Raw genomic sequence first — 27,776 nt, forward strand, 5'->3', positions numbered from 1 at the left:
AATAAAGACTAATCTTTACAATTAAAGATTGGGCTAACTAATGGTCAGCACTAAAATCAGAAGCAGTGCAACTCTAAAACCAAGTCAACTCCCTCAGTTCACCAGATACTTGGGGTGCTTGAATCATGCGTTCTGCAAGTTAAGTGGTATTAAAAGCTGCATGACCCTTTGCAATCATCTGAATCATAGCATCAGTTTCCAAACATGGAAAATTCCAGAATAGGACAGAGGATTTGTTTTGTTGAAAGATGGTATTTACACTTAAATATTGCACCTTCTTTTCATAGTTATCTGGCCTTTGATCTATTAAAAACTTTATCCAAAGCCCATTAAATCAAAACATTTCACTGGCTTATATGAATTCAAGTAAGGATTATCAGTGATTAGAAACTGCCATTTATTGCCATAAGTGCAGTTATTCTATACATGTGAACAGTACAGAATGAAGCCTCTACTGCACTTTTATAAATACTTCCAAGGCAGGCACAGCACATGTGAAGTTACACAGTAAAGCTCCTTCTGCAGTGTCTGATCAAAAGCTCCCAGGGCAGATGCAACACTGGTTAGACAGTGCTGAAAACACTGGTTAGAAACAAAGCAAAGATCATCCACATTGTTTAGAACAATGCATTTTCTGGAAGATTATGAAAGTGAATGGGTGGCACAGATCTCTCAGTCTGAGAGGTTAGCCAAGCTGGGAACTCTTTTCACCACTTGAAACAGAATTACACAGCAAAAAAGCCAAAACCTACACAACCCCTTATCAGTGCCCAATATATTGCATCAAGTGGAAGTACCAAATGGATTTAAAAATTGTTTGCTGCTCTCATTTCAAAATTGCTGAAAAGTTTGCTCACAAAGAATCAGGTTTAATTTTGAAGTTATTTAAAAACATGTAATCATTTTAATTTGTTCGAAAGACAATACTTGACTTGGCCGAGTGCACACTACCAACTTTATAATGAGAACTGATTTACAGGATAACCCAGAGAAGAGGTATATATGGCACTACAATGAAGATCCTTCAACATCAAGCATTAAAAATAACAAGCATTTTATCCTTGATCACCTTCCCATTTGGGGTCCCAGGTAAAACTATCTACTTGATAAAAAGATCTTGAAACTTACTAACAGAGACAAAATGCTTTGAGACTTATCCTCTGTCCCTCATGCTACACGGAAACTAAAACCAATGAAGTGGAAATGGTCATGCAACTTTAAAAATCAGTACCGCATTATGGCAACAAGTTGAAAACTCAGCACACACAGTACAATTACATGGTTCACCCAAATATGGTTTTTTAAAATCCCTCAGAAATTAGTGGAAGTACAGTGGGTTCCGCTTAATTGCATAGTGTTGTGCCTGGAAAAATTAATGCAATTAACTAGCAAAGCCAGTTAGACAGTCAAGATGGTAGACAAACAGAATTCATTGTGCACCATTTTTTCTTTGCACTCTCCCTTTTACTTGGATTTTGCAAACAAGGCAAGTCAAAAGAATGCCATTGGGATACTAAGGAGACAATAGGAGAAGTTATTTAAATAGAAGGCATCTGACTGTAAAGTGTCCTGAGAATAGACATGTAATGTAAGCTTGTTTATAGAAATAAACACTCCAATTAAGCTTTATAAGTTGATATAGTAGATCCACACATGATAGCAGGACCAGGCAGCCAGGAGTACAAGTAAGTAGAGGCCCACTGTACTATTAGAGATTCAGCCCTGGATGAGAGGTTATCCATGTTACAGAAAATATAATAATGCTTCTAGTGCATAACCTGCAAGTAATTGTGGCTCTTACAGAACTTCAAATAATTTGGAGTTTTCCTTCTTTGAACATTTTTTGAATTTGAAGTTCAAAGGTAAAGTCTGATTGGACATACCACCTCCAGCTGCTGGTGAGGATCTTCCAACACATTTTTATAAATCTATTTATCATTGTTGGCATCTTCCAAGGGTTGGGAAGGGAGTGGGGAGGAAGAATTACAATCCAGTATGAGAAAGTTCCAATTAATCAGTTTTATAGTCCTTTGGTTTGAGTCCATCCTTCACTGCCAGAGGTGGAGGCACATTCAAAAATACTGCCACTTTCCAAGAACTGTATCTTTGATTGCATCAACATACTGTGTAGGCACCCAGTAAACCCAATAGTATGACGCTTCAGTGGGACCCAGCTGAAATGCCTAGAAAAGCAACAAAAAGAAAAATCAATGAATGGAGATTAGAACTGCAGTAGGGACATACGTCTAAAAAAATTAGAGTAGTCATTTTAGCCACAGGAACAAGATCATTCATTCAAAATTACAGTTCACACCAAAACATTTCAAATGTCTTCATTTTACTGATGGGCTAGAAAACAGCACATGCAAAGGGAAAATTCCACAAACAACATGATGGACAACCAGTTATTTTGTTCTTTCTGGTGGAGTAGAGGGAGTAATGTTGGCCAGGTCACCAGCGGAGCTCACATTTCTTCTGAACTACAAGTTTTAAAACAGCTGTTTAACATCCCAATGGCAATGTGAAATAAAAGAAACTTTTCCTTCAGACTGCACTCAACTAAAACATCCCACATGCCCACCAAGACTTTTAGACATACCTGATAACTGAACTGTGCACTAAAACAAACTTACAATATGGAGAAAACCTTCTTCTCATCCTCCTCCAATGGCACAGCCTAATGACTTTTACAACTTTAACTTGGTGTCATATGTGCACTGCTTCCCAATTTTACTCAATTTCATTATTCTGAATCTTGTTTGTTTGAGAAAGTGAGAAGCCCAGAAAATTAGCATTGTAATGTTTCTTTGGTATTTAAGTTGACTAGCAGGAATAAACCTTGATGAGTAGCAAGGATTCTTGGAGCCTGTATTGATGAAAGCAGCAGATGGGTAAATTGATCTTGGCACCACAGTGCAGGTAGCCGTCCTAGCAGGGACATTATCAAGAATTTAATGGTAGGAGAGGATAATCAAGGGAGACCAGCCAGCTATGTTGCCTACCTCGTGCTAGTGTTCACAACGTCTGCCCTTGCCTCAACATGGACTCCAAGGTTAATAGGCAAACTAAATGTCTTGCTATAGGATGGTGTCATTCAACCAGGTGCAATTTATCTTGAATTTATTCACGGGATGTTGGCCTCAATGCCTAGGTCAGAATTTATTGCGCAACCCCCAAATGCACAGACAGCAATTAAGAAGCAACCACATTGCTAGGTCTGGTGTCACATGTAGGCTAGGCCAGATAAGGACAGCAGTTTCCTTCCTAAAAAAGGAGGGATATTAGTGAAACAGATTGGTATTTCTGACAATTGACAACGGTTTCATAGTGATTAGATTCTTAAATTTTGTTTTTTTAAAAATGTCTGGAATTAAATTTCATGAGTTGCCATGGCAAGATTCAAACCTAGGTTCTCAGACATTACCTGGCCCATTGATAAATAGGTTGCAGTTAGAATCCCTCTCTCCCTTGCATCCCACCTCCCCCCCCCACCCCAACCAGGCGAAGAGGGTGCGGTGGTGATGGTGGCAGCTGTAGCTGAGAGCAAAATTCCAGGAGGCCATATTGCCTGCTCTGTCCTGGATAGAAACAAGCTCCTTTTAGAGACTTTTAAGCAGCTATTGGATAGGCACATGGAGGACAGTAAAACAAAATATGCAGTGTAGATTGATCTTACTCAGATAATAGGTCAGCACAACATTGTGGGCCGAAGGGCCTGCTATGTTCTGTGAATGCCTGGAAGACAGTAACTCCAACAACAGATAATTCCATCATACTCCTGACTTGCACATTGTAGACAGTGAATAAGCTTTGAAGGAGCCCATAAGCAAAATACCCATTGCAGGATTTCTAGCCTCTGACCTGCTCTTGAAGTCACAGTATTACAAAGCCAGACCAGAGGATTAGACAATATTTAAAGAACAAAGTAGTAAAAAGGAGGACAAAGTATAATTTGAAGGCTAGCTAGTAATACAGAAACAATGTAGAATTCCTTCAAGTTTTAAAAGGAGTTAAAATGTGTCACTAAAGCAGGTGTTAGTCCTCCAGAGGTTGAAGCTGGAGCATTGATAAAGGAAAACAACAAAAACAGAGGGGATATATGAACAAGAATGTTTTGGCTGTCTTCACTGTAGAAAACTTAAACTTCCAAAAGATAAAAATCAAGAGAGATGATGTTGAGGACCAAACTTCACCAGCAAAAGGGTTTTAGTAATATTCTTCGGCCTAAAGACTGACAAGTCAATCAGCACTTGACAGTCTGCATCCTAAAGGTATTAAATCTAGTGTCGGCACAGATAGATGCATTGGTTATAATCTTTCAAAATTTGTTAGATCTGAAAGGTTCCTGCAGGTTGTAAGATAGCAAACAATACCTTCGTTCAAGAAAGCTGGGAGGCAGAAAGCAAGAAACTACAGACTAGTTAACTTACTGGCGACAGGCCAAAAGGTCTGACCTTTTTGTTCTGTTCCTGGAAGTTATATAGGGATTATCTTGTCTTCTTAACAAAATGCAGTTGCAATCAGAAGATATTGGGAGTTACAGCTTCAGTGAATTGTGCCAATCATGTAACTTTTTAATTTTGAAAAGTGGTAATTGAACAGCAATTGATCCATAACAGTCTAATGCAAGTGTCATCAACAACAAATTAAATAGACAAGGATTGAAGTTACTGACAATGCATACAGGCTGCACTGGCGTGTAAATCCCAATGGCTGGTTACAGAGTGGCAGAAAGAGTTGTTCACATGTAATTGCACTAACAGGACAGTGAGAACACAATGAGCTGGAGGTTTTGGAAATCTGTACATTATGCATTACCTTATCAAGTCAATCTCTGACATGAACCAAACTTCAAGGACTCTGCGATTTCTACATACTCCAACACAAGAATACCTTTTGCCACTGCCATTCCACCATATACTCTATTCTTCCTTCAACTCATCTAATGCCAAAATCTGCAATTTTCTTCCTCCAGAGTCTAGTCCTGATCAGTCTCCCATCTCCTACCTTCCAAAAATCTCAACTCAACCAAATATGCTGTTAAACCAGATCCAATATAAATTCTCAGTAAATCCTCAAGGTTCAACCCTCAAAAATATGTAAACATGAATTACAGTCCCACACACGCCAATATCCAGAAACCCTACGCCCTCCACATTTACCAGGCACTGGGCTCAGTACTCACCATCATGTGATAATCTTCATGTCCTTCAATGGGTTCAGTGATCACATTTTTGATAGAACCCATAGGGATTTTTTCTGTTCTCTCTGTTAGAAACAAAACCCCAGTTACCCACAAAATCTTATTGTACCAAGGGAGTCCATTCAGCATGCTGTTCCCAAGAAACACTTCCAAACAATTATCCAATAAGATGCACTTCCCCACTTTTTCCAGTTGCTCTCTAACTGGTTCTTTTTCCAAGTGCAGATTTTTGAGGATGGATTAATAAAAACCAGCCAGAAAGTCCATTTAATATATAGGTGACACCAGAAAAGGACACTGCTCAGCTACCTTCCACTGCAGTTTACAGTTATACAGTATTTATAACACTTCCTCAGAGACTGGACAGATCAGGGTAAACATGCAAGTATTATTACGCATAAGAGGTAATGAAATGTGAGGCTGGATGAACACAGCAGGCCGAGCAGCATCTCAGGAGCACAAAAGCTGACATTTCGGGCCTAGACCCTTCATCAGAGAGGGGGATGGGGTGAGGGTTCTGGAATAAATAGGGAGAGAGGGGGGAGGCGGACCGAAGATGGAGAGAAAAGAAGATAGGTGGAGAGGAGAGTACAGGTGGGGAGGTAGGGTGGGGATAGATCAGTCCAGAGAAGACGGACAGGTCAAGGAGGTGGGATGAGGTTGGTAGGTAGGAGATGGAGGTGCGGCTTGGGGTGGGAGGAAGGGATGGGTGAGAGGAAGAACAGGTTAGGGAGGCAGAGACAGGTTGGACTGGTTTTGGGATGCAGTGGGTGGAAGGGGAGATTTTGAAGCTGGTGAAGTCCACATTGATACCATTGGGCTGCAGGGTTCCCAAGCAGAATGAGTTGCTGTTCCTGCAACCTTCGGGTGGCATCATTGTGGCACTGCAGGAGGCCCACGATGGACATGTCATCTAAAGAATGGGAGGGGGAGTGGAAATGGTTTGCGACTGGGAGGTGCAGTTGTTTATTGCGAACCGAGCGGAGGTGATCTGCAAAGCGGTCCCCAAGCCTCGGCTTGGTTTCCCCAATGTAGAGGAAGCCACACCGGGTACAATGGATGCAGTATACCACATTGGCAGATGTGCTTAAATGTGGAAAGTCATCTTGGGGCCTGGGATAGGGGTGTGGGGGGCAAGTATTATTACACATACAAGGTTTGTTACGAGAGTGCAACGAGTCAAAGCAACACGTATACTTTAAAACTCACCCTTGGTTCCAATCCAGAGCTGGTCCTGCTCCAGTTTGAAGGTTAACCTTACTTTTCCACTTGACTTGTTGTACATGCCAGATAACGGTACACTCGGTAAGCGCTCCTGCAGAGTGTTCAGGATGCACCAGTTAGTATCACAAACCTTTTTGAGGGATAAGGTGGCCTGTCAGACTGCCCCATTCATTGTATTAGAAATGAGAGCTTCAAATAAGAATCACAAATCTCAACCACTGGGGGAGCCAAACTGCCCCAAAGTGCAGAGTGGAAGGTATAAATTTAGACCATCTACAAAGACAGATGTGCCAAATTAAACTATCACACTAGCGCAGCCTACTTTGAAGTGGGGGAGTAGAGTTAAATTCAACAGCTAATCCTGAGTGCTTCAAGAATTTAAACATTCACTCAATGTATTTATTGCCCATGTCTAATTGATGGTTGCGAGCTGCCTTTTGAACTGCTACAGTCCACTTCGTGTACAGACACCCATACGCATATTAAAGGAGAGGATTCTACAAGTTTGACTCAGTAACAGAAGGAATAGAGAGATAGTTGCAAGCCTGGATGTGGAGTTGAAAATGGTGTTATCATATCTGCTGTCCTGCCCTTCTAGTTGGCAATGCTCATTTGTTTAGAAGCAAATGGAACCTTAGTAAAATTCTGCAGTGCATCTTGTAGATAGTACATTGCTCAGCAGGACATCAGTGGTAGAGAATCTGAACATCTGCAGATGTGGTGACAATGAAGTAGGCTGCTTTGTTCTAGATGGCGTCAAGCTCTTTGTTGTTAGAGCTGTACTCACCCAGGGAAGTGAGAAGGATGCAATCAATCATTCTCCTGACCTGTGCCTTGTGGACACAGGCCTCAGGGAGTCAGGAGCTAAGTTACATAGTAAGATTCATTACCTCAGACCTGTTCTTGTAGCCACTGTCTTTTTACAGTTAGTCCAGTTAAATTTCAGGTCATCAGTAACCCCCAGGAGATTCAGTGAAATACCAATGAATATCAAGGGGCAATAATTAAGATGCTCTTGTTGAAAATTATAGCTGTGTGGCACAAATACTACTTATTTGACGGACCAAGCTTTAAAACGATCTAGAATTTTTTTTGAGTATTGACATGGATACTTCAATGTCTGAATCATGAACAGTGCTGCTGTTATGATGGAGGGAAGGCCATTGATGTTGTAGTTGAAGATGGTTAGGCCAAGGATATTACACTGTTACTGCTGCAGAGATGTCTTGGAGTTGTCAGTGTCAAAGAAGCTTTATTCTATATTTATCTTTGCAATTTGAGGCGGCACCGTAAATTGGGCTTGGCTCTGCATACAGTTTGAAAGCTTTCATGCGTAAGAGATCAGTGCTGATGGTAATGGGCTGATTTCTCAGTGAGTGATTTTCTTCATCTTCAAGCTGTCTGATACTCCTGGATTTTCCAAAGATTTTAGAAATTTCAGCAGCAACTCCCCCTCCTACTATGACCTGGAATATCATCATTACACCAATGGATCTTAGATCTTTCCAATACAGTGGAGATCTATGGCTGAAAGATGGCAACACTCCCTCAGTACTGAGGACTCAGCATGGATACTTGCACACAAGTATCTTCAGTAGGTCTTGAACCCATGCTTTACAATTCAGAGGCAAGACAGGCTCCACTCCTACTGATCACAGACAACAGGTAGAAACACCATGAATCCTTCATAAAGCACAGAAAAACATCAAATGCAGCAACTTACCTTAACACCTTTAATGGACGGCATGACATCTTCTGGTTTTCCTTTGTCTAATACTTTCCTGTGTTGCTAGGAGAAGAAAAAGAGTAGCCAATGAAACCACAGGAAGTTAATGACACACCGAAGCAAACTCACTTGAAACATCAGTATGAAAGCTTCCCCCTAAACAATAGCATGGTGAAAAGTGAGCACTCGTCAGTTAAATCCAACTTGTGAATTACATGAACATAAATATACATAATGAAGAAAACATACATCTTAACATCACAAAGCTCAATCATTTGCATCTCAAGATAATAAAATGTGAGGCTGGATGAACACAGCAGGCCAAGAAGCATCTCAGGAGCACAAAAGCTGACGTTTCGGGCCTAGACCCTTCATCAGAGAGGGGGATGGGGAGAGGGAACTGGAATAAATAGGGAGAGAGGGGGAGGCGGACCGAAGATGGAGAGTAAAGAAGATAGGTGGAGAGAGTGTAGGTGGGGAGGTAGGGAGGGGATAGGTCAGTCCAGGGAAGACGGACAGGTCAAGGAGGTGGGATGAGGTTAGTAGGTAGCTGGGGGTGCGGCTTGGGGTGGGAGGAAGGGATGGGTGAGAGGAAGAACCGGTTAGGGAGGCAGAGACAGGTTGGACTGGTTTTGGGATGCAGTGGGTGGTGGGGAAGAGCTGGGCTGGTTGTGTGGTGCAGTGGGGGGAGGGGATGAACTGGGCTGGTTTAGGGATGCAGTAGGGGAAGGGGAGATTTTGAAACTGGTGAAGTCCACATTGATACCATATGGCTGCAGGGTTCCCAGGCGGAATATGAGTTGCTGTTCCTGCAACCTTCGGGTGGCATCATTGTGGCACTGCAGGAGGCCCATGATGGACGTGTGATTTAAAGAATGGGAGGGGGAGTGGAAATGGTTTGCGACTGGGAGGTGCAGTTGTTTGTTGCGAACTGAGCAGAGGTGTTCTGCAAAGCGGTCCCCAAGCCTCCGCTTGGTTTCCCCAATGTAGAGGAAGCCGCACCGGGTACAGTGGATGCAGTATACCACATTGGCAGATGTGCAGGTGAACCTCTGCTTAATGTGGAATGTCATCTTGGGGCCTGGGATGGGGGTGAGGGAGGAGGTGTGGGGACAAGTGTAGCATTTCTTGCGGTTGCAGGGGAAGGTGCCGGGTGTGGTGGGGTTGGAGGGCAGTGTGGAGCGAACAAGGGAGTCACGGAGAGAGTGGTCTCTCCGGAAAGCAGACAGGGGAGGGGATGGAAAAATGTCTTGGGTGGTGGGGTCGGATTGTAAATGGCGGAAGTGTCGGAGGATCTGCTGCACATCTGCCAATGTGGTATACTGCATCCACTGTACCCGGTGCAGCTTCCTCTACATTGGGGAAACCAAGCGGAGGCTTGGGGACCGCTTTGCAGAACACCTCCGCTCAGTTCACAACAAACAACTGCACCTCCCAGTCGCAAACCATTTCCACTCCCCCTCCCATTCTCTTGATGACATGTCCATCATGGGCCTCCTGCACTGCCACAATGATGCCACCCGAAGGTTGCAGGAACAGCAACTCATATTCCGCCTGGGAACCCTGCAGCCATATGGTATCAATGTGGACTTCACCAGTTTCAAAATCTCCCCTTCCCCTACTGCATCCCTAAACCAGCCCAGTTCATCCCCTCCCCCCACTGCACCACACAATCAGCCCAGCTCTTCCCCACCACCCACTGCATCCCAAAACCTGTCCAACCTGTCTCTGCCTCCCTAACCGGTTCTTCCTCTCACCCATCCCTTCCTCCCACCCCAAGCCGCACCCCCAGCTACCTACTAACCTCATCCCACCTCCTTGACCTGTCCGTCTTCCCTGGACTGACCTATCCCCTCGCTACCTCCCCACCTACACTCTCTCCACCTATCATCTTTACTCTCCATCTTCGGTCCGCCTCCCCCTCTCTCCCTATTTATTCCAGTTCCCTCCCCCCATCCCCCTCTCTGATGAAGGGTCTAGGCCCGAAACGTCAGCTTTTGTGCTCCTGAGATGCTGCTTGGCCTGCTGTGTTCATCCAGCCTCACATTTTATTATCTTGGAATCTCCAGCATCTGCAGTTCCCATTATCTCATTTGCATCTCAATCTGCCTCAAAACAATATTAAAACGAACTACACAACTTCCTTCATTTCTATCAAAGAGCACTTCCTTTAAGCAGTTTGCTCCAGGTACTTACCTCCCTCTGAGCTGCAGTATGCGCCACTGCCACAGAGCTTACGCCTTATTTATTAGTTTATCCATACTCCTTAAAATGAACATCTTCAGTAAGAAAAGGTCTCTTGGGGGCACTTGTTTCCACTGGTGTAAGCACTTTTGCTGAAAACTAACAAGCAGCACTCTATTCATAAGCAGTGTATACAAGGGTGGGCAGTATTTTAATACAGAGCTTAATTTACAGAGTTCCTTTCAAGATCTCATGTGGCAGATGAAATTCAATGTAAAGAACTCTAAAATGATACCTATCCTCATTCTAATCCCAACCCTTTAAAGAACATAGAACACTACAGCGCAGTACAGGCCCTTCAGCCCTTGATGTTTTGCCGACCTGTGAAACCAATCTTAAGCCCATCTAACCTCCACTATTCAATTATTATCCATATGTTTATCCAATGACCATTTAAATGTCCTGAAAGTTGGTGAGTCTACTGTTGTAGGCAGGGCATTCCACGCCTTTACTACTCTGAGTAAAGAACCTACCTCTGACATCTGTCCTATATCCATCACTCCTCAATTTAGAGCTATGTCCCCTCGTGCCAGCCATCACCATCTGAGGAAAAAGGCTCTCACTGTCCACCCATCTAATCATCTGATCATTTTGTATGTCTCTATTAAGTCACTTCTTAACCTTCTTCTCACTAATGAAAACAGCCTCAAGTCCCTCAGCCTTTCCTCATAAGACCTTCCCTCCAAACCAGGCAACATCCTGGTAAATCTCCTCTGCACCAATGCTTCCACATCCTTCCTATAATGCAGCGAACAGAACTGTACGCAATACTCCAAGTGTGGCCGCACCAGAATTTTGCACAGCTGCAACATGACCTCATGGCTCCGAAACTCAATCCCTCTACCAATAAAACCTAACACATTGTACGCCTTTTTAATGATTGTATCAACCTGGGTGGCAACTTACAGGAATCTATGCCCATGGACACAGAGATCTCTCTGCTCATCCACACTGCCAAGAATCTTACCATTAGCCCAGTGGTCTGTATTCCTGTTACTCCTTCCAAAGTGAATCATCTCACACTTTTCTGCATTAAACGCCATTTGCCACCTCTCAGTCCAGCTCTGCAGCTTATCTATGTCCCTCTAATCTACAACATCCTTCCGCACTACCCACAACTCCACCGACTTTCGCGTCATCCGCAAATTTACTAACCCATCCTTCTACGTCCTCATCCAGGTCATTTATAAAAATGACAAACAGCAGTGGCCCCAAAACAGATCCTTGCGTACATCATTAGTAACTGAACTCCAGGATGCACATTTCCCCATCAATCAGCACCCTCTGTTCTGATCCAAACCACTAAATCACCCTAAATCCCATGCCTCTGTATTTTCTGCAACAGCCTACCGTGGGGAACCTTATCAAACGCTTTACTGAAATCCATATACACTACATCAACAGCTTTACCCTCATCCAGCTGTTTGGTCAGCTTGTCAAAGAACTCAAGATTTGAGAGGCATGACCTACCCTTCACAAAACCATGTTGACTATCCCTATTCAAATTTCTAGGTGATTATAAATCCCATCTCTTATAATCCTTTCCAACACTTTACCCACAGCTGAAGGCAGGCTCACTGGTCTATAATTACCAGGGTTGTCTCTATTCCCCTTCTTGAACAAAGGGACAACATTTGCTATCCCTCAGTTTTCTGGCACTGTTCCTGTAGACAGTGACAACATAAAGATCAAAGCCAAAGGCTCTGCAATTTCCTCCCTAGCATCCCAGAGAATCCTAGGATTAATCCCATCCAGCCCAGGGACTCATCTATTTTCACACTTTCCAGAATTGCTAACACCTCCTACTTATGAACCTCAATCCCATCTAGTCTAATAGCCTGTACCTCAGTATTCTCCTCGACAATATTTTTTGTCAGTATTCACACAGGAAAAAGACATTCATTTAGCACCTCTCCTATCTCTTTGGACTCCACACACAACTTCCCACTACTGTCCTTGACTGGCCCTAATCTTACTCTAGTCATTCTTTTATTCCTGACATACCTATGGAAACTTTAGGGTTTTCCTTGATCCTACCTGCCAAAGATTTCTCATGTCCCCTCCTGGCTCTTCCTAGCTCTCTTTAGATCCTTCCTAGCTAACTTGTAACTCTCAAGCGCCCTAACTGAGCCTTCACACCTCATCTTTACATAAGCCTCATTCTTCCTCTTAACAAGAGATTCAACTTCTTTAATAAATCATGATTCACTCGTTCGACCACTTCCTCCCTGCCTGACAGATACGTACTTATGAAGGGCATGCAGTAGCTGTTCCTTGAACAAGCTCTACATTTCAATTGTGCCTAGTCCTTCCCCATCCTATATCTTGTCTAATCACCTGATAATTGCCTCCCCCTCAGCTATAACTCTTGCCCTGTGGTATACACCTATCCCTTTCCATTGCTAAAGTAAACAGAACCCAACTGTGGTCACTAACACCAAAGTGCTCACCCACCTCCAAATCTAACACCTGGCCTGGTTCATTACCCAGTTCCAAATCCAATGTGGCCTTGCCCCTTGTTGGCCTATCTACATACTGTGTGAGGAAATCCTCCTGCACACATTGGACAAAAATTGACGCATTTAAAGTACTCAAACTATAGAATTTCCAGTCAATATTTGGAAAGTTAAAGACCCCATAACAACTACCCTGTTACTTTCACTCCTATCCAGAATCATCTTTGCAATCCTTTCCTTGACATCTCTGGAACTTTTCAGAGACCTATAGAAAACTCCCAAAAGGGTGACCTCTCTTTTTCTGTTTCTAACCTCAGCCCACGTTACCTCAGTAGATGAGTCCTCAAACATCCTTTCTGCCACCATAATACTGTCCTTGACTAACAGTGCCACACCTCCCCCTCTTTACCATCTTCCCTGATTTTAATGAAACATCCAAACCCAGAACCTGCAACAACCATTCCTGTCCCTGCTCTATCCATGTCTCCGAAATGGCCACAACATCAAAATCCAGGGTACCAACCCATGCTGCAAGTTCACCCACCTTGTTCCAGATGCTCCTGACGTTGAATTAGACACACTTCAAACCACCTTCCTGCCTGCCGGTACACTCCTGCGACCTTGAAATCTTATTCATGACCTCACTATTCTCAACCTCCTGTATAGTGGAGTGACAATTCAGGTTCCCATCCCCCTGAATTAGTTTAAACCCTTCAGAAGAGGATTAGCAAATTTCTCCCCAGGATATTGGTACCCCTCTGGTTCAGGTGTAAACCATCCTGTTTGTAGAGGTCCCACCTACCCCAGAATGAGCTCCAAATTATCCAGGTGTCTGAATCCCTCCCTCCTGCACCATCCCTGTGGCCACAGGGATACTCTCTCCCTATTCCTCACCTCGCTAGCAAGCGGCATGGCTAACAAACCAGAGATGATAACTCTGCTTGTTCTAGCTCTAAGCTTCCACCCTAGTTCCTCGAATTTCTGCCTTACATGTCCATCCCTTTTCCTACCTAGGTCATTGGTGCCTATGTGGACCATGACTTGGGGCTGCTCCCACTCCCCCTTCAGGATCCCAAAAACACAATCCAAGTCATCACGGACCCTGGCACCTGGGAGGCAAAACACCAACTGCGAGTCTGTCTCGTTCCCACAGAACCTCCTATCTGTCCCTTTGACTATGGAGTCCCAATGACCAATGCTCTCCTCCTCTCCCCCCACCCCTTCCCTTCTGAGCAACAGGGACAGACTGTGTGCCAGAGACCTGTACCCCATGGTTTACTGCGGTAAGTTCCCCCACTCCCCCAACAGTATCCAAAACTGTATACTTGTTATTGAGGGGAACGGCTACAGGGGATCCCTGCACTGTCTGCCTGTTCCCCTTCCGTGCCCTGACTTTAACCCATCTACCTTTTTCCTGTACCTGAGGTGTGACTACCTCCCTGTAACTCCTCTCAATTATCCCCTCAGCCTCCCGAATGATCCGAAAGTACATACTGCCATTTCCTGTGGCTCCTGTGTGCAATCTTCGAAGGTGGAAGGACACAGAGGTTTGTTTTTAATCAATTTCTTAATTTATTAGAGACAGAATACAAAAAAAGTTATCAACCACCTTTATAAAACATGGATAGGGACTCAACACAACTCTTGCGCCCAATTCTGGGCATGACGCTCAAGGAAGGATGAAGATATTGGAGAGGTTGCAGAAATGATTCGAAAAGCCTTGGAACCAGACATCTGGATGGACTAGTAAATGTAGGGCTGCTCTCATTATAGAAGATGGAGAGGAAATTTGATTTCATCAAAATCATGAAATCAGGGCAGGGTTGAAAAAAGGAAAAGAAACTGTTCCAATAGCAGAATGATCAATTTAGGTGAAAGGCAAGATAATCTAAGGCATCAGGGAAGGATTAAAAGAAATGTTTAAATCCAGAAATGCAGGGCCACAGAAAGCAACAGCGCTAAATTCAAATCAGACCTTCAAAAAGGAGCATGGACAATTATCTGAAAAGCAGTGTTACAGGAACAGTGTGGACAGTTCAGTAGATTCTGAATTGAGCCAAACAGACATGAAAGATCCAACAGCCCCTTCTGTGGTGTAGCCATTCTAGATATTTTCTAACCAACTTGTTCAGCAATGTTTTCACACATTTCCATAGCAGGTAGAATTTTAACGTGGGTCTCCTGGCCTGTAATCATTCTATGATTATGAAAAATTGTAGTGCACCTACAACTAGAGGTCACAATCTAAGGACAACAGGCAGGCCATTTAGGACTAAGATGAGGATAATGTCGAGTCGTTAGGTTGTGAAAATCTCTGTCACAGAACAAAAAAAGTGATTGAAGCCTAAACGATGAATGTCTTCAAGATATAGTTCTTAAGGCTAAAGGGATCACAGGGTATTGGGATAAAATGGGAACAGTAAACTCAGTTGAATGAGCAGCCATTATATTGTTGGATGGTTGCAGACTCAAAACGAATGAATGGCCAACTCACTCAGCCACCGACCAATCGGATGTCAATTATGCCTTCATTAGATACCAACGGAATGAACTACAATCCGGCAAAGAACAGGGAGATATCTAGCTTGCTGATGCGTATAACCCTGACCAATGCAATGAGCTGTCCTCCAACTGCAACCCTCGCATGAATCCCACCGACAGTATAAAATGGTCAGGAGTTGTAAAAATCCTAAGAGCTTGCCAGTGAAGAATCCTTTGGAGTCCAAGTAGGTCCATTTTTGTTCTGGTGCCATGACTCACAAGGCAATGTAAGACAGCAACACTAACTGCAGGTGATTATTGCCAGGTAATTAAATCTTAGTGCAATCAGAGTCAATGTGGTTGTGTGAAAAGAAATCATGTTTGACTAAATTAGAGCTCTGAGGACTTAATAAGTAACTTGGGATAAAGAAGAATGCGTTTATTTAGATTTCCAGAAAGTAGTTGACAAGATGCCACAAAAGTTACGATGCAACAAAGAGCATTTGTGTACACACAAAAGTATCTCATCACACAGAGGGATTTGGTAAGTTAATATAAAAGTAGAGGGTGTGCGTAAAATGGGCCATTTTGAGGTTGGGAGGTGACAAGTGGTGTACACAGGATTTGCTGATAAAACCTCAATTTGTTAACAATTTATATCAATTACTTAGATGAAGGTACCAAATGTATGGTTGCTAAATTTGATGATACAAAGATATGTATGAAACAAAGTTCTGAAGAGAACACAAGTAGTCTGCAAAGGGGGATAAAGTCAGATCAACAAACATTTGGCAGAAGAGTGTGTGAGGAAAGGGAATATGTCTACATTTACTTAAATAGAAATCACAGAATAGACATACATAAGGATCAGAGCGTCCTTACTGAGATTAGAAAGACAGAGTATAAGAGTTCAGATTTTTGACTACAATTATATACAAGTAGATCTATCTACTTAAGAAAAGGTTTAAATGCATTAGCAGTAGTTCAGATGAGATTTACTTAACTTGTATTTGAGTTTTTATGGGGTGGGGTTTGGGGAGGAACAGCAGTTGTGATGGGAAAATCATGGTTACAGGAATTAAAATGGGTACTAGCGTTTCCTTCAATTTAAAAGAATAAGAAGCAATTGAATTAAACAGAACATAACAGGGTGCATGTTTAAAAGAGATGTTTTCCCTTGGAGAAGACACTAAAATCAAGGGACACACTCTAGAAATAAAAAGGTTCCTCCCATTTAAGTTGAACTTTTTCTCTCCGAGGGTCAGGTGTCTTCATAACTGTGTCCCAGAGGGCAATGTGGTGGAGCATTGAATAATCAAGGCAGAGACAGATATGATTCTTGAATAACAAGGGACTCAATGATTAGCTTTTTGGGGGTGGAAGAAGAGAGAAGGAAAGAACTTGGTATTGAGGTCACAACCAGATCAGCCATGATCCTACTGAATGATGGCGGTTAGAGGTGCCATGTGGCTTTCTCCAGCTCCTAAATCATACGTTTGTAAGTGCAATCTAGCATGGACCACATTGAGATAATAAGGCTTCACTGGGTCACACAAGGTACTGTGAACCAATGTGAAATTTTGTTGGACTGGGGAGTCAAGGACGGCGCATAGGCTACGACCGATAGTATTACAGATCAGCTATGATCTGACCGTGGACTCACTGGGCTGAATAACCTGTCCCCAGTGCTGTCGGTTGGGCTTGAGGGCTCAATAGTCTACTGCAGATTCAAGTAGCTAAAAAGCCTCCCATTCATGTTACCCAACACTAGAATTTTTTTGTACAAAATGGTCTTTACCTTTTGCCTACATAAAGGTTCCTTTTTAGGCTCTTCAGCTTTGGCCTCTTGTTGCACCACTTCTTTTGGCGTGTTTACTGCTAGAACATCATTAATTGTTGATCCGATTACCATTATCTTCGCACCATTCGTGACTTTAATTTCACGTAAAGTTTTATCTTCTTGGAGCAGACCCTTGTGCATAACCTTCTGCATAGCGGGAGTGAGACCTGCAAAGAGGAAAGATAGTATTGATCTTAGTCTAATGCTTGAAAAATTGGGATAACATTCTCATCACTGTCAGGACCAGTGAGAATCAGAAAGGCCGGGATCAATACAAATAAGAAAACCAGTATGAAATCTATACTTCAACTTCTCCACCCCCAACCACCAACACAATTAATCCTCTCTGGTTTCCCACTCCCAAGTTGTTAAATGTTATGTCTCCAATGAATGATCAGAGATCACTTGCCAAAAATCAGTATAATCAGAAAATTGGGAGCGGTGGCAAACTTTGTAAGAATGACTATCATGGCCAATGTTAGGAGGTACCACATAGCACTAATACAGCATGATATACCACAGCTACCATCTATGGCTGCATTCAATATTTTCAGAGCAGATACAGCACAATCTTGAAGCAGAATAAAGCTCTTTCTACACTACCATATATTCCCAGAGTAACTACAACACAAGTTAGATAAAACAAAATACTCCTTCAACATTTCCTGGGCAAGTACGGGAAAAGGTGAGACACAATAAAGCACAGTCAAGTATCAGAAAAACAGCCTCGCAAGTATAAATGTTTATATTTCCTTTAACGGTACTCAAAATCCTTGCACAAGACTGAGAATTTAGCAAACTAACAAGTCAGTACTTTGTACTGTACATTGGTGTCAAACATCTAAATTACTGAGAAAAGTGTGTCTCCATGGGACTGGGTCAGATTAAAACAAGGGCAAGACACACTGATCAACTGCTCAACAACACACAAGATTATTTATATAGCAGCAATCAAGCTTCTGGTTAAGAGTTTCCAATGGTGAAAAATCCAACTAGCTCGGTAGCTTTTCAGGTTAGAGAGGAAGGACTACACAGAAAACCAAATTGCTGCAATATCAGTTTCCTACAACTTGAAAGGAATTCTCTCCACTCAAGATAAGGAAGGTTTTCAAATCCAATAAACTATTCAGGACAAACTTCTTCATGAAGACAAGGTGAGAAAGTGAACCTAAAATTACATGATTATTTGCATAATCCATAAAAATCGCATAAATTCCTTTAGGGGAAAACAGAGAGGCAACAGGGAGAAAGGAATAAAGGGCATGCTGATAGCGAGACAACTGTATGAAAGTAGGCTTGTGTGAAGCATAAAACACCAGAGTTGAATGCTGTTAGTGTATTGTAAATGCTATATAATTTATGGCAAATAGTGGCAAATAGTGGCAGAACCAATACTCCAGCATTTCCCCAGTACACCAAGGTTTGGCATTGTTCAGCCATCTGTCATCCTCAACTACAGACATGGCAGGAAAGTTAATATGATCCAAAGTGGCCCAGGAAAACACACCTGTGAGTGTATGAATTTTTTCTTTCAAACTTGCTCCTGTACTATCCAACGGAACTCTCAAATCATACTTGTTTTTGTTCCAAATAATTTTCAGGTCGACCATTTCCTTCCCTGCATCTGACTCCCCACCATTGCTAACTGAAGTTTGAGGGAGTGCACTCTCATTCTCCATTTGCTCAGTCAGCAAGGTTTGAGCATCTCCTTCACCAGCAGTCCCACAGCTTGGTTTCTCTTTCTGAATGGTGATGTCTTTGCAGGCCTCTGTTGCCATTCCACCAGTATCTGCCCCTACAAAATCAAAGAAAACGAGGTTACTAATTACCCAAATATCAGAATTTGAATTAATCTTGAAAATATTTAAAAAACTTACACCAATTTCACATCCACACAACCAGAAATTTGTTATATTTTCTTTTTAACTCTTTCTTTAAAATGGTTACATACCCATGTACAGTGAAAACTCCCTATGTAACTCTCACACCAATTATATGAGAGGCATAGATAGAGTCGATAGCCAGAGACTATTTCCCAGGGCAGAAATGGCTAGCACGAGGGGTCATAGTTTTAAGCTGGTTGGTGGAAAGTATAGAGGGGATGTCAGAGGCAGGTTCTTTACGCAGAGAGTTGTGAGAGCATGGAATGCGTTGCCAGCAGCAGTTGTGGAAGCAAGGTCATTGGGGTCATTTAAGAGACTGCTGGACATGCATATGGTCACAGAAATTTGAGGGTGCATCCATGAGGATCAATGGTCGGCACAACATTGTGGGCTGAAGGGCCTGTTCTGTGCTGTACTGTTCTATGTTCTATGTTCTATGTTCTATATCCTTTCAATTGGCCATGTTGTAACACCTCACTTTTGTACTTCCTAGCTTTCAAACATACATTAGAGAGGTTCTTCTATTTGTGAATCACTTCTTTGTTAAACCACCAGTTAAATTAAACAAAAATAAGGCAAAGTGATCAAGATGTTACCTGCATTAAATCCATGCCCTGATCTGATAGCTTATTCACAGTCAATTCTGAAGTTTCTTTTTTAAAAAAGATTTTTCAATTGAATTACATATCCCTACCACTCAAACAAATCAACAAGTCAAAGTCTGTGTATCATTGGTTGATACTGGTCAGCTGGCCAGGCTAATAGTGGGTCTAGGGTGAGGTCACACCTCTTCCATCGCCCAACTTACTGTAAACAAATAAAAAAAAAAATCACCAAACATCAAAAACTCAACAAATGAAAGCAAGGCATCTACGGGTTCAAAAAGGATCCTACCACATATGCAGCCAGCAGAGTTCAGCATTACAAGTAGCAGCTATAGGGAGAGAACACTAAACTGAAAGAGCTCAACGTCAACAGAAGGAGACAGCATCTCTTTCTAAAGTGCTAAGCACTTCTTATCCAATTAGCATTCTATGAATAAATACAAGGTACATATTTGTTTAAAAAAAAGAGCTTCAGCAGTCAACCCAACATCCAAGCAAGGTCATGGATTTACAATTGCTCAATGATCTTCGTTTTTGCTGTGTATCAGTTTTAGTATGTCTGGAGTATATACAGTTGCCTAGGTTTGCATTGTCCCAAGTGCCATCTTGCATACATGGTATTAAGAGACCTCATTAGACAATTCAACGAAAGAAAAGGGTGAGGAAAGACAAACAGAGAGATGTCATGTTCTACTGACCCACGTGCATCCCTAGCCAACAATCACAGACCCCACAGTCCTTTCAATCGACTCGCATCAGTGGAGAATGGATGCTTTTAAATGTTTATTTAAGTTATAAAAATGAAAATCCCTTCCAACATTTCAATTACTTGACCATTACAGGTACCAACAAAACACAGGATGGAGTACAAGTAGGTTCTAGGCAATGACAGGATCAACTTCAGCTGTGACAGCTCTCAAAATTGACAGGATGGTGGTTTAGGACAGCCTACAGACATGCACGAATTAAGAAGTAACCAGAATAACCTATTGGGCAAAAGGTGAACCTCCCTTCAAGCATCTCCAGACAGGTTTCAAATATAAATCTACCTCCTAATATGCAATGCTTACACGTGAATCTAATCCAGCAGCACCAACCAAGAAGACATCATTTACTGATAAAATTCTGATCGCTTCCAAATAGCAGAGAACAGTTGCTCTCCGTAAGTTGAAAACATTCATTCAGACTTTCTTCCCTGTTTAAACAAAATAAAAAAAAACTTATTTAGTTCTAGAAATAATTCTTAAGTGAATCTCCTTAAACACAAGTGGTCGTGGGGGTGGGAATGTAATTTTCTCTCATTAAAACAGTATACACATTAATTTTTCATAGTTGTAAATTAATTTTGACTATTTGAAAACTAATCAGCAAAGTTTTGCCCAATTTTGCTTGCAATACTGGGAGAAATAAAGTCCTATGCTTAAAGAAATATACCACAACTCAATCTTCATAAAAGTCACCTAAACATCATTTATCATCAGAAATGACTTATTCAAATAATGATAGGGTTCATTTTATTTAAAGGTGGTAGCACTGTCACCCGAGATGGCTATAGTCTTGAAGTGGAGCTTGGATCATCAGCTCATTACTTTGTATGACACTCGAGTCATGCGTTGCTGGAGATCTCAGCATCAGATCAGTTACTATACTGAGAAGTATTCTAACTGTTTAAACCGAAACTGTAGATCAATAGCAACATTTGAAAGAGTGCAGTGATTATATAGTTCTAAAATTCTCATCCTTGTTGGTAATCCTCACCTGCCTGACTTACTCTCCCTACAATGTCAGAAGGTCTATGCTCTACTCCTGTTCTGCACAATGACAAATTTCAATTAATCCACCAACGCCCAAGTCCCAACTCTGGAATTTCCTCCTTACTCCTTCAAATTTTATATCAAGTCTAATTAGGTTATGATTATTACTGTCTTATCTAGTCACTCTACTTTGGTTTCTTGGCACAAGAACAAAACCCCCCCAAAGTCTTCCCATATCACCATGCATTTGAGTACAGTCTCTCCTGCTTGCCAATCAATTGCAGATCTGCCTATTCTTTTGTTCTTCTCCCTTTACTATAACTGTTTAAAATTCATCACAGATACATCTGTTTTGTTGAAACGTTATCAACCAGAAACATTAGATACTGCCTTGGCTGCTAAATGTTTCCAGCTTTTTCTTTTGTACCATTTCAGCTTAATACATTGATCTAGGAAGCAATTCTGGGCACACTGCAGAACTCCCAACATAAAGCAAATTCATTTTTAAAGCAATATTTCTTTCCTATTCTCCTTCTACTCCTTTCGGTTTCTTCTAAGAGCATGCCAGTAAGACCTAGTTGTGTTCAGACAAGGAATGACTACTCTATACACATCAAGATGAAAAAATCTTTAATCCACCTAAACATTGTCCTCTCCTTCAATTCATTTAATTAAAAAGTTCCAGGGAGACCCTTTCTTTCAGAAAAATCCAATTGTTGCAAGTACCCCTGCAAGTCTTCAATTCCATTACTGCCTCATGTATTGGAGGGTATTGAAAAAAATTGGATCAGAATACAGGGTGCTATGCTTTTGAATCACTGATATCAGAATGGAATATGCAGTAAGTTTGGAATCACATAACACTTCCAAAAAAGTTTCATTTTTGAGGATCTCAAGGTACAGAAGTAGGCAAAGATGGAACAAGTGATGTTTTGATACAAGTAACTGCAATCCCCTGCTACTTCACAGGATTTTTTTTGTGCCTATCTGATGTGGCAAGGGGCATTGTTGATGACATAATGGCTGTTACCTGTATTGAGATAGGACAGACAGACTACTTAATCTTTTCGATGACACAAGCTGGTTATTCAAATGGTTGTTCTCCTCCAGAGTATCTGGAATTAAACACTGTCAACTCAACATTCTCTGGTATTTTTCAGACCTCTGCCTGTTCTCCTTTTTAAACGAAAGGTCAGAAAACCATTTGTCATTTTTAATTAGACCAGTAAACTGAACAAGTTCCAAGATGTGCACTTAAAGAAATCTTGCATAAGTGACAAAATTGGTTACTGTTTTTCAAATTCAAACCCTAAACTTGACTTAATTGACAGTTGCTGCACTTAAAGCACATGAATAACTCAACAAAATTTGAATTCCTTTAAATCCAGCAGGCCTACAGTTGCAAAATACAATATTCAATAGCAAATCATGGTAAGGTCTTGGAGAGTGTTACTGAATAAACAGATCTTGGAGTATAGGTTCATAGTTTCTTGAAAGGGGAGCCACAGGTAGACAGGATCGTGAAGGCAGCATTTGGTATTTTTGCCTTTATTGGTCAGTGCATTCAGTACAGGAGGTGGGAGGTAATGTTGCAGCTGTACAGGACATTAGTGAGGCCACTGTCGGAAAACTGCTTTCAATTCTCATCTCCTTGTTACAGGAAGGATGATGTGAAACTTCAAAGGATTCAGAAAGGAATTTACCAGGATGTTGCCAGATATGTATGGTTTGAGTCATAGGGAGAGGCTACTTTCTCTGGAATGTCAGAGGCTCAGGAGTGACCTTACAGAGGTTCATAAAATCATGAGGTGCATGGATTGGGTAAATAGACAAGATCTTTGTCCCTAGAGTGGACGAGTCCATAACTAGAAAACCGTGTTAGGGAACTGGAGCTGGATGAACTTCGGATCATTCGGGAGGCAGAGGGGGTTATTGAGAGGAGTTACAGGGAGGTAGTCACTCCTCAAGTACAAGAAAAAGGCAGATGGGTTACGGTCAGGGGACGGAAAGGGAGCCGGCAGGCAGTGCAGGGATCCCCTGTGGCCATTCCCCTCAACAATAAGTATACCGTTTTGGATACTGTTGCGGGGGGATGACTTACCAGGGGAAAGCAGTGGGGCACAGGTCTCTGGCACAGAGTCTGACCCTGCTGCTCACAAGGGAAGGGGGAAGAGGCGCAGAGCATTAGTCATTGGGGACTCCATAGTTAGGGGGACAGATAGGAGTTTCTGTGGGGACGAGAGAGATTCACGGTTGGTGTGTTGCCTCCCAGGTGCCAGGGTGCATGACGTCTCTGATCGTGTTTTTGGGATCCTTATGAGGGAGGGGGAGCAGCCCCAAGTCGTGGTCCACATTGGCACCAACAACATAGGTAGGAAGGGAGATGGGGATTTAAGGCAGAAATTCAGGGAGCTAGGATAGAAGCTGAGAGCTAGGACAGAAGCTGAGAGCTAGGACGAACAGAGTTGTTGTCTCTGGTTTGTTTCTGTGCCACGTGCTAGTGAGGCGAGGAATAGGGGGAGAGAGGAGTTGAACACGTGGCTACAGGGATGGTGCAGGAGGGAGGGTTTTGGATTCTTGGATAAGTGGGGCTCTTTCTGGGGTAGGTGGGACCTCTACAAGCAAGATGGTCTTCACCTGAACCAGAGGCGTACCGATATCCTGGGGCAGGGGGGGAATTTGCTAAGGCTGTTCGGGTGGGTTTAAACTAATTCAGCAGGGGGATGGGCACCAAAATTGTAGTTCGACTATAGAAAAGGTTAAGAGTAGGGTGATCCGAAATAAAGTTTCAGGGAAGCAAGTTGGCACCGGCAAGCAAGAAGTTGGATTGAAGTGTGTCTACTTCAATGCCAGGAGCGTCCGAAATAAGGTGGGTGAACTTGCAGCATGGGTTAGTACCTGGGACTTTGATGTTGTGGCCATTTCGGAGACATGGATAGAGCAGGGACAGGAATGGTTGTTGGAGGTTCCGGGATTTAGATGTTTCAGTAAGAACAGAGAAGATGGTAAAAGGGGCGGAGGTGTGGCATTGTTGGTCAAGGACAGTATTACAGTTGCAGAAAGGATGTTTGGGGACTCGTCAACTGAGGTAGAACGGGCTGAGGTTAGAAACAGGAAAGGGGAGTTCACCCTGTTGGGAGTTCTCTACAGGCCTCCGAATAGGTCCAGAGATGTAAAGGAAAGGCTAGCAAAGATGATTCTCGATAAGGGTAAGAGAGGCAGGGTAGTTGTCATGGGGGACTTCAACTTTCCAAATATTGGCTGGGAACACTATAGTTCGAGTACTATAGATGAGTCAGTTTTTGTCCAGAGTGTGCAGGAGGGCTTCCTCACACAGTATGTAGATAGGCCAACAAGGGGCGAAGCCACATTAGATTTGGTACTGGGTAATGATCCCGGCCAGGTGTTAGATTTGGAAGTAGGTGAGCACTTTGGTGATAGCGATCACAATTCTGTTATGTTTACTTTAGTGATGGAAAGGGATAGGTGCATACCACCGGGCTAGAGTTATAGCTGGGGGAAAGGCAATTACGATGAGATTAGGCAAGATTTAAGGAGCATAGAATGGGGAAGGAAACTGCAGGGGATGGGCACATTAGAAATGTGGAGCTTATTCAAGGAAAAGCTCCTGTGTGTCCTAGATAAATATGTACCTGTCAGGCAGGGAGGAAGCTGTACAGTGTGGGAGCCGTGGTTTACGAAGGAGGTGGAATCTCTGGTCAAGAGGAAGAAGAAGGCTTATGTTAGGATGAGATGTTAAGGCTCAGTTAGAGCACTTGAGGGCTACGAGGTGAAGGTGACCAAACAGGTAGATGAGAGTAAACCGGTTGATGTGGTGTATATGGATTTCAGCAAGGCGCTCAATAAGGTTCCCCACAATAGGCTATTGTACAAAATGTGGAGGAATGGAATTGTGGGAGATATAGCAGTTTGGATCGGAAAGTAGCTTGCTGAAAGAAGACAGAGGGTGGTAGTTGATAGGAAATGTTCATCCTGGAGACCAATTACTAGTGATGTACCACAAGGGTCGGTGTTGGGTCCACTGCTGTTTGTCATTTTTATAAATGACCTGGATGAGGGCGTAGAAGGATAGGTTAGTAAACTTGCAGACAACACTAAGGTGGGTGGAGTTGTGGATAGTGACGAAGGATGCTGTAGGTTGCAGAGAGACATAGATAAGCTGCAGAGCTGGGCTGAGAGGTGGCAAATGGAGTTTAATGCAGACAAGTGTGAGGTGATGCACTTTGGTAGGAGTAACCAGAAGGCAAAGTACAGGGCTAATGGTAAGATTCTTAGCAGTGTAGATGAGCAGAGAGATCGGTGTCCGTGTACACAGATCCTTGAAAGTTGCCACCCAGGTTGACAGGGCTGTTAAGAAGGCATACAGTGTTTTAGCTTTTATTAATAGAGGGATCGAGTTCCAGAACCAAGAGGTTATGGTGAAGCTGTACAAAACTCTGGTGCAGCCGCACTTGGAGTATTGTGTACAGTTCTGGTCACCACATTATAAGGACGTGGAAGCTTTGGAAAGGGTGCAGAGGAGATTTACTCGGATGTTGCCTGGTATGGAGGGAAGGTCTTAAGAGGAAAGGCTGAGGGACTCGAGGCTGTTTTCATTAGAGAAGAAGGTTGAGAGGTGTCTTAATTGAAACATATAAAATAATCAGAGGGTTAGACAGGGTGGATAGGGAGAGCCTTTTTCCTAGGATGGTGACGGCAAGTACGAGGGGGCATAGCTTTAAATTGAGGGGTGAAAGATATAGGACAGATGTCAGAGGTAGTTTCTTTACTCAGAGAGTAGTAAGGGAATGGAACGCTTTGCCTGCAACGGTAGTAGATTCGCCAACTTTAGGTACATTTAAGTCAGCATTGGACAAGCATATGGACGTACATGGAATAGTGTAGGTTAGATGGGCTTGAGATCGGTATGACAGGTCGGCACAACATCGAGGGCCAAAGGGCCTGTACTGTGCTGTAACGTTCTATGTTCTAGACAGCATAGATTCAAAGCAGGGGGGGGGGGGATTTAAAAGAGACCTAAGGGGTAACTATTTCACACAGAGGGTGATGATCCCGACACATGAAAATCCATGTGCAGCACCAACTAGCATATGGAATGAGCTACCAGAGGAAGTGGAGGAGGCTGGTACAATTACAACATTTAAAAGGCATCAGGATGAGTATATGAATGGCAACAGTTTAGTTGGAATCTTACAGTGTGCACCTGGAGGAACACAACAAGTCAGCCAGCAGAAGAGTAGGACAGTCAACACTTCACCAGGGCACAGCAGTTAGAGGGTTATGGGCCAAATGCAACTAGATTTATTTAGGTTATCTGGTCTACATGGATGAGTTGGACCAAAGACAAAGTTTTCATGCTGTACAGCTCTATTACTAAAATCAATCTCTACAGACAGAGATGAGAGGAGGAAAACCCTCAAATCCTGAGCCAATTCTTAGTTTCCCACTTTTGGAGGACCATAAGCTCAAAAAATCACCAGCTCATATAGGTTGCCTGCACTGTCTCAAAGCACTCATACATAGTACCCAAAATAACAGAACCTAACCTAATTACTGCATAGAAAGCATTCGAGATTGGGAAAAAAAACATCCTGAATCTTCCATACAATGCACCACTGAACTTCAGTGGTTATCACATCCTGCCTACAGTGACGGTTATATGGAGAAGCCAGCCAGAGACGCCACAATATTAGCATGTTGCTACCAGATATTCTGATCTCCAGCTCAACACCCCCACCACTCCTTTGCACCTTGCTGTCCAACACAATACACCCAGCTAGATCTCTCACACTCTGGTCGCCAAGCTCACCACCCCACCACAAAACCCTCGCACCCCGGTCTCCTGATAACTCTTCGCTCTTAGATGATTGCATCTTGATCACACTGGGCCTCGAGTGCCTGTTCAACACTTGTCTCTTGACAATGCGATCCCGACACATGAAAATCCATGTGCAGCACCAACTAGCATAGCTAGGAGAACAGTATCCCACTGTAAGCAGACCAGGTTGCCGAGCTCTGCATTCAGCCATAACCGCTACCTACCATCACTAGCCGCCATCGCTATCGCGCAAAGCCCAACGCCTGCTGGGAACACGCTGACAACATCCGTTACCGGGCCCACCGCTCTAATTTGATTGGCAGTTCCAAAGGACGGTGTCATACCTGAAACCGCCCATACGCGTGTTTCCACATGATTGACACCCACCGAATCACGTGATGGGTGAGTCTCTCAGCTAAATGGTGAGTTTCTGCCGCTGGAGGGCGGGGACTAATTGATTGGCGGGTCTAGGCCCGAAACGTCAGCTTTTGTGCTCCTGAGAATGCTGCTTGGCCTGCTGT

The 27,776-nt window shown here is 42.9% G+C and overlaps 1 protein-coding gene across 2 annotated transcripts; it reads right to left on the minus strand.

Moving 5' to 3' along the window:
• Positions 1–27,546, minus strand: ubfd1 (ubiquitin family domain containing 1). 2 transcript variants are annotated; one of them, XM_059653994.1, is made up of 7 exons: positions 27,480–27,546; positions 18,682–18,969; positions 17,133–17,341; positions 8,151–8,216; positions 6,413–6,518; positions 5,186–5,268; positions 1–2,183 (listed from the first exon to the last, which is right to left on the minus strand). In XM_059653994.1, exons 1-7 carry the CDS (start codon positions 27,493–27,495, stop codon positions 2,073–2,075), a joined length of 879 nt encoding a protein of 292 aa, XP_059509977.1. In that variant the 5' UTR covers positions 27,496–27,546; the 3' UTR covers positions 1–2,072. The 2 variants fall into 2 exon arrangements, with proteins under 2 accessions (XP_059509977.1, XP_059509978.1); XM_059653995.1 differs by lacking the exon at positions 27,480–27,546 and adding an exon at positions 20,733–20,849.
• Between the last annotated feature and the right edge of the window lie 230 nt (positions 27,547–27,776).

The sequence above is a fragment of the Stegostoma tigrinum genome, chromosome 23 (assembly GCF_030684315.1).
Source record: "Stegostoma tigrinum isolate sSteTig4 chromosome 23, sSteTig4.hap1, whole genome shotgun sequence".
NCBI classification, from domain to species: Eukaryota; Metazoa; Chordata; class Chondrichthyes; order Orectolobiformes; family Stegostomatidae; genus Stegostoma; species Stegostoma tigrinum.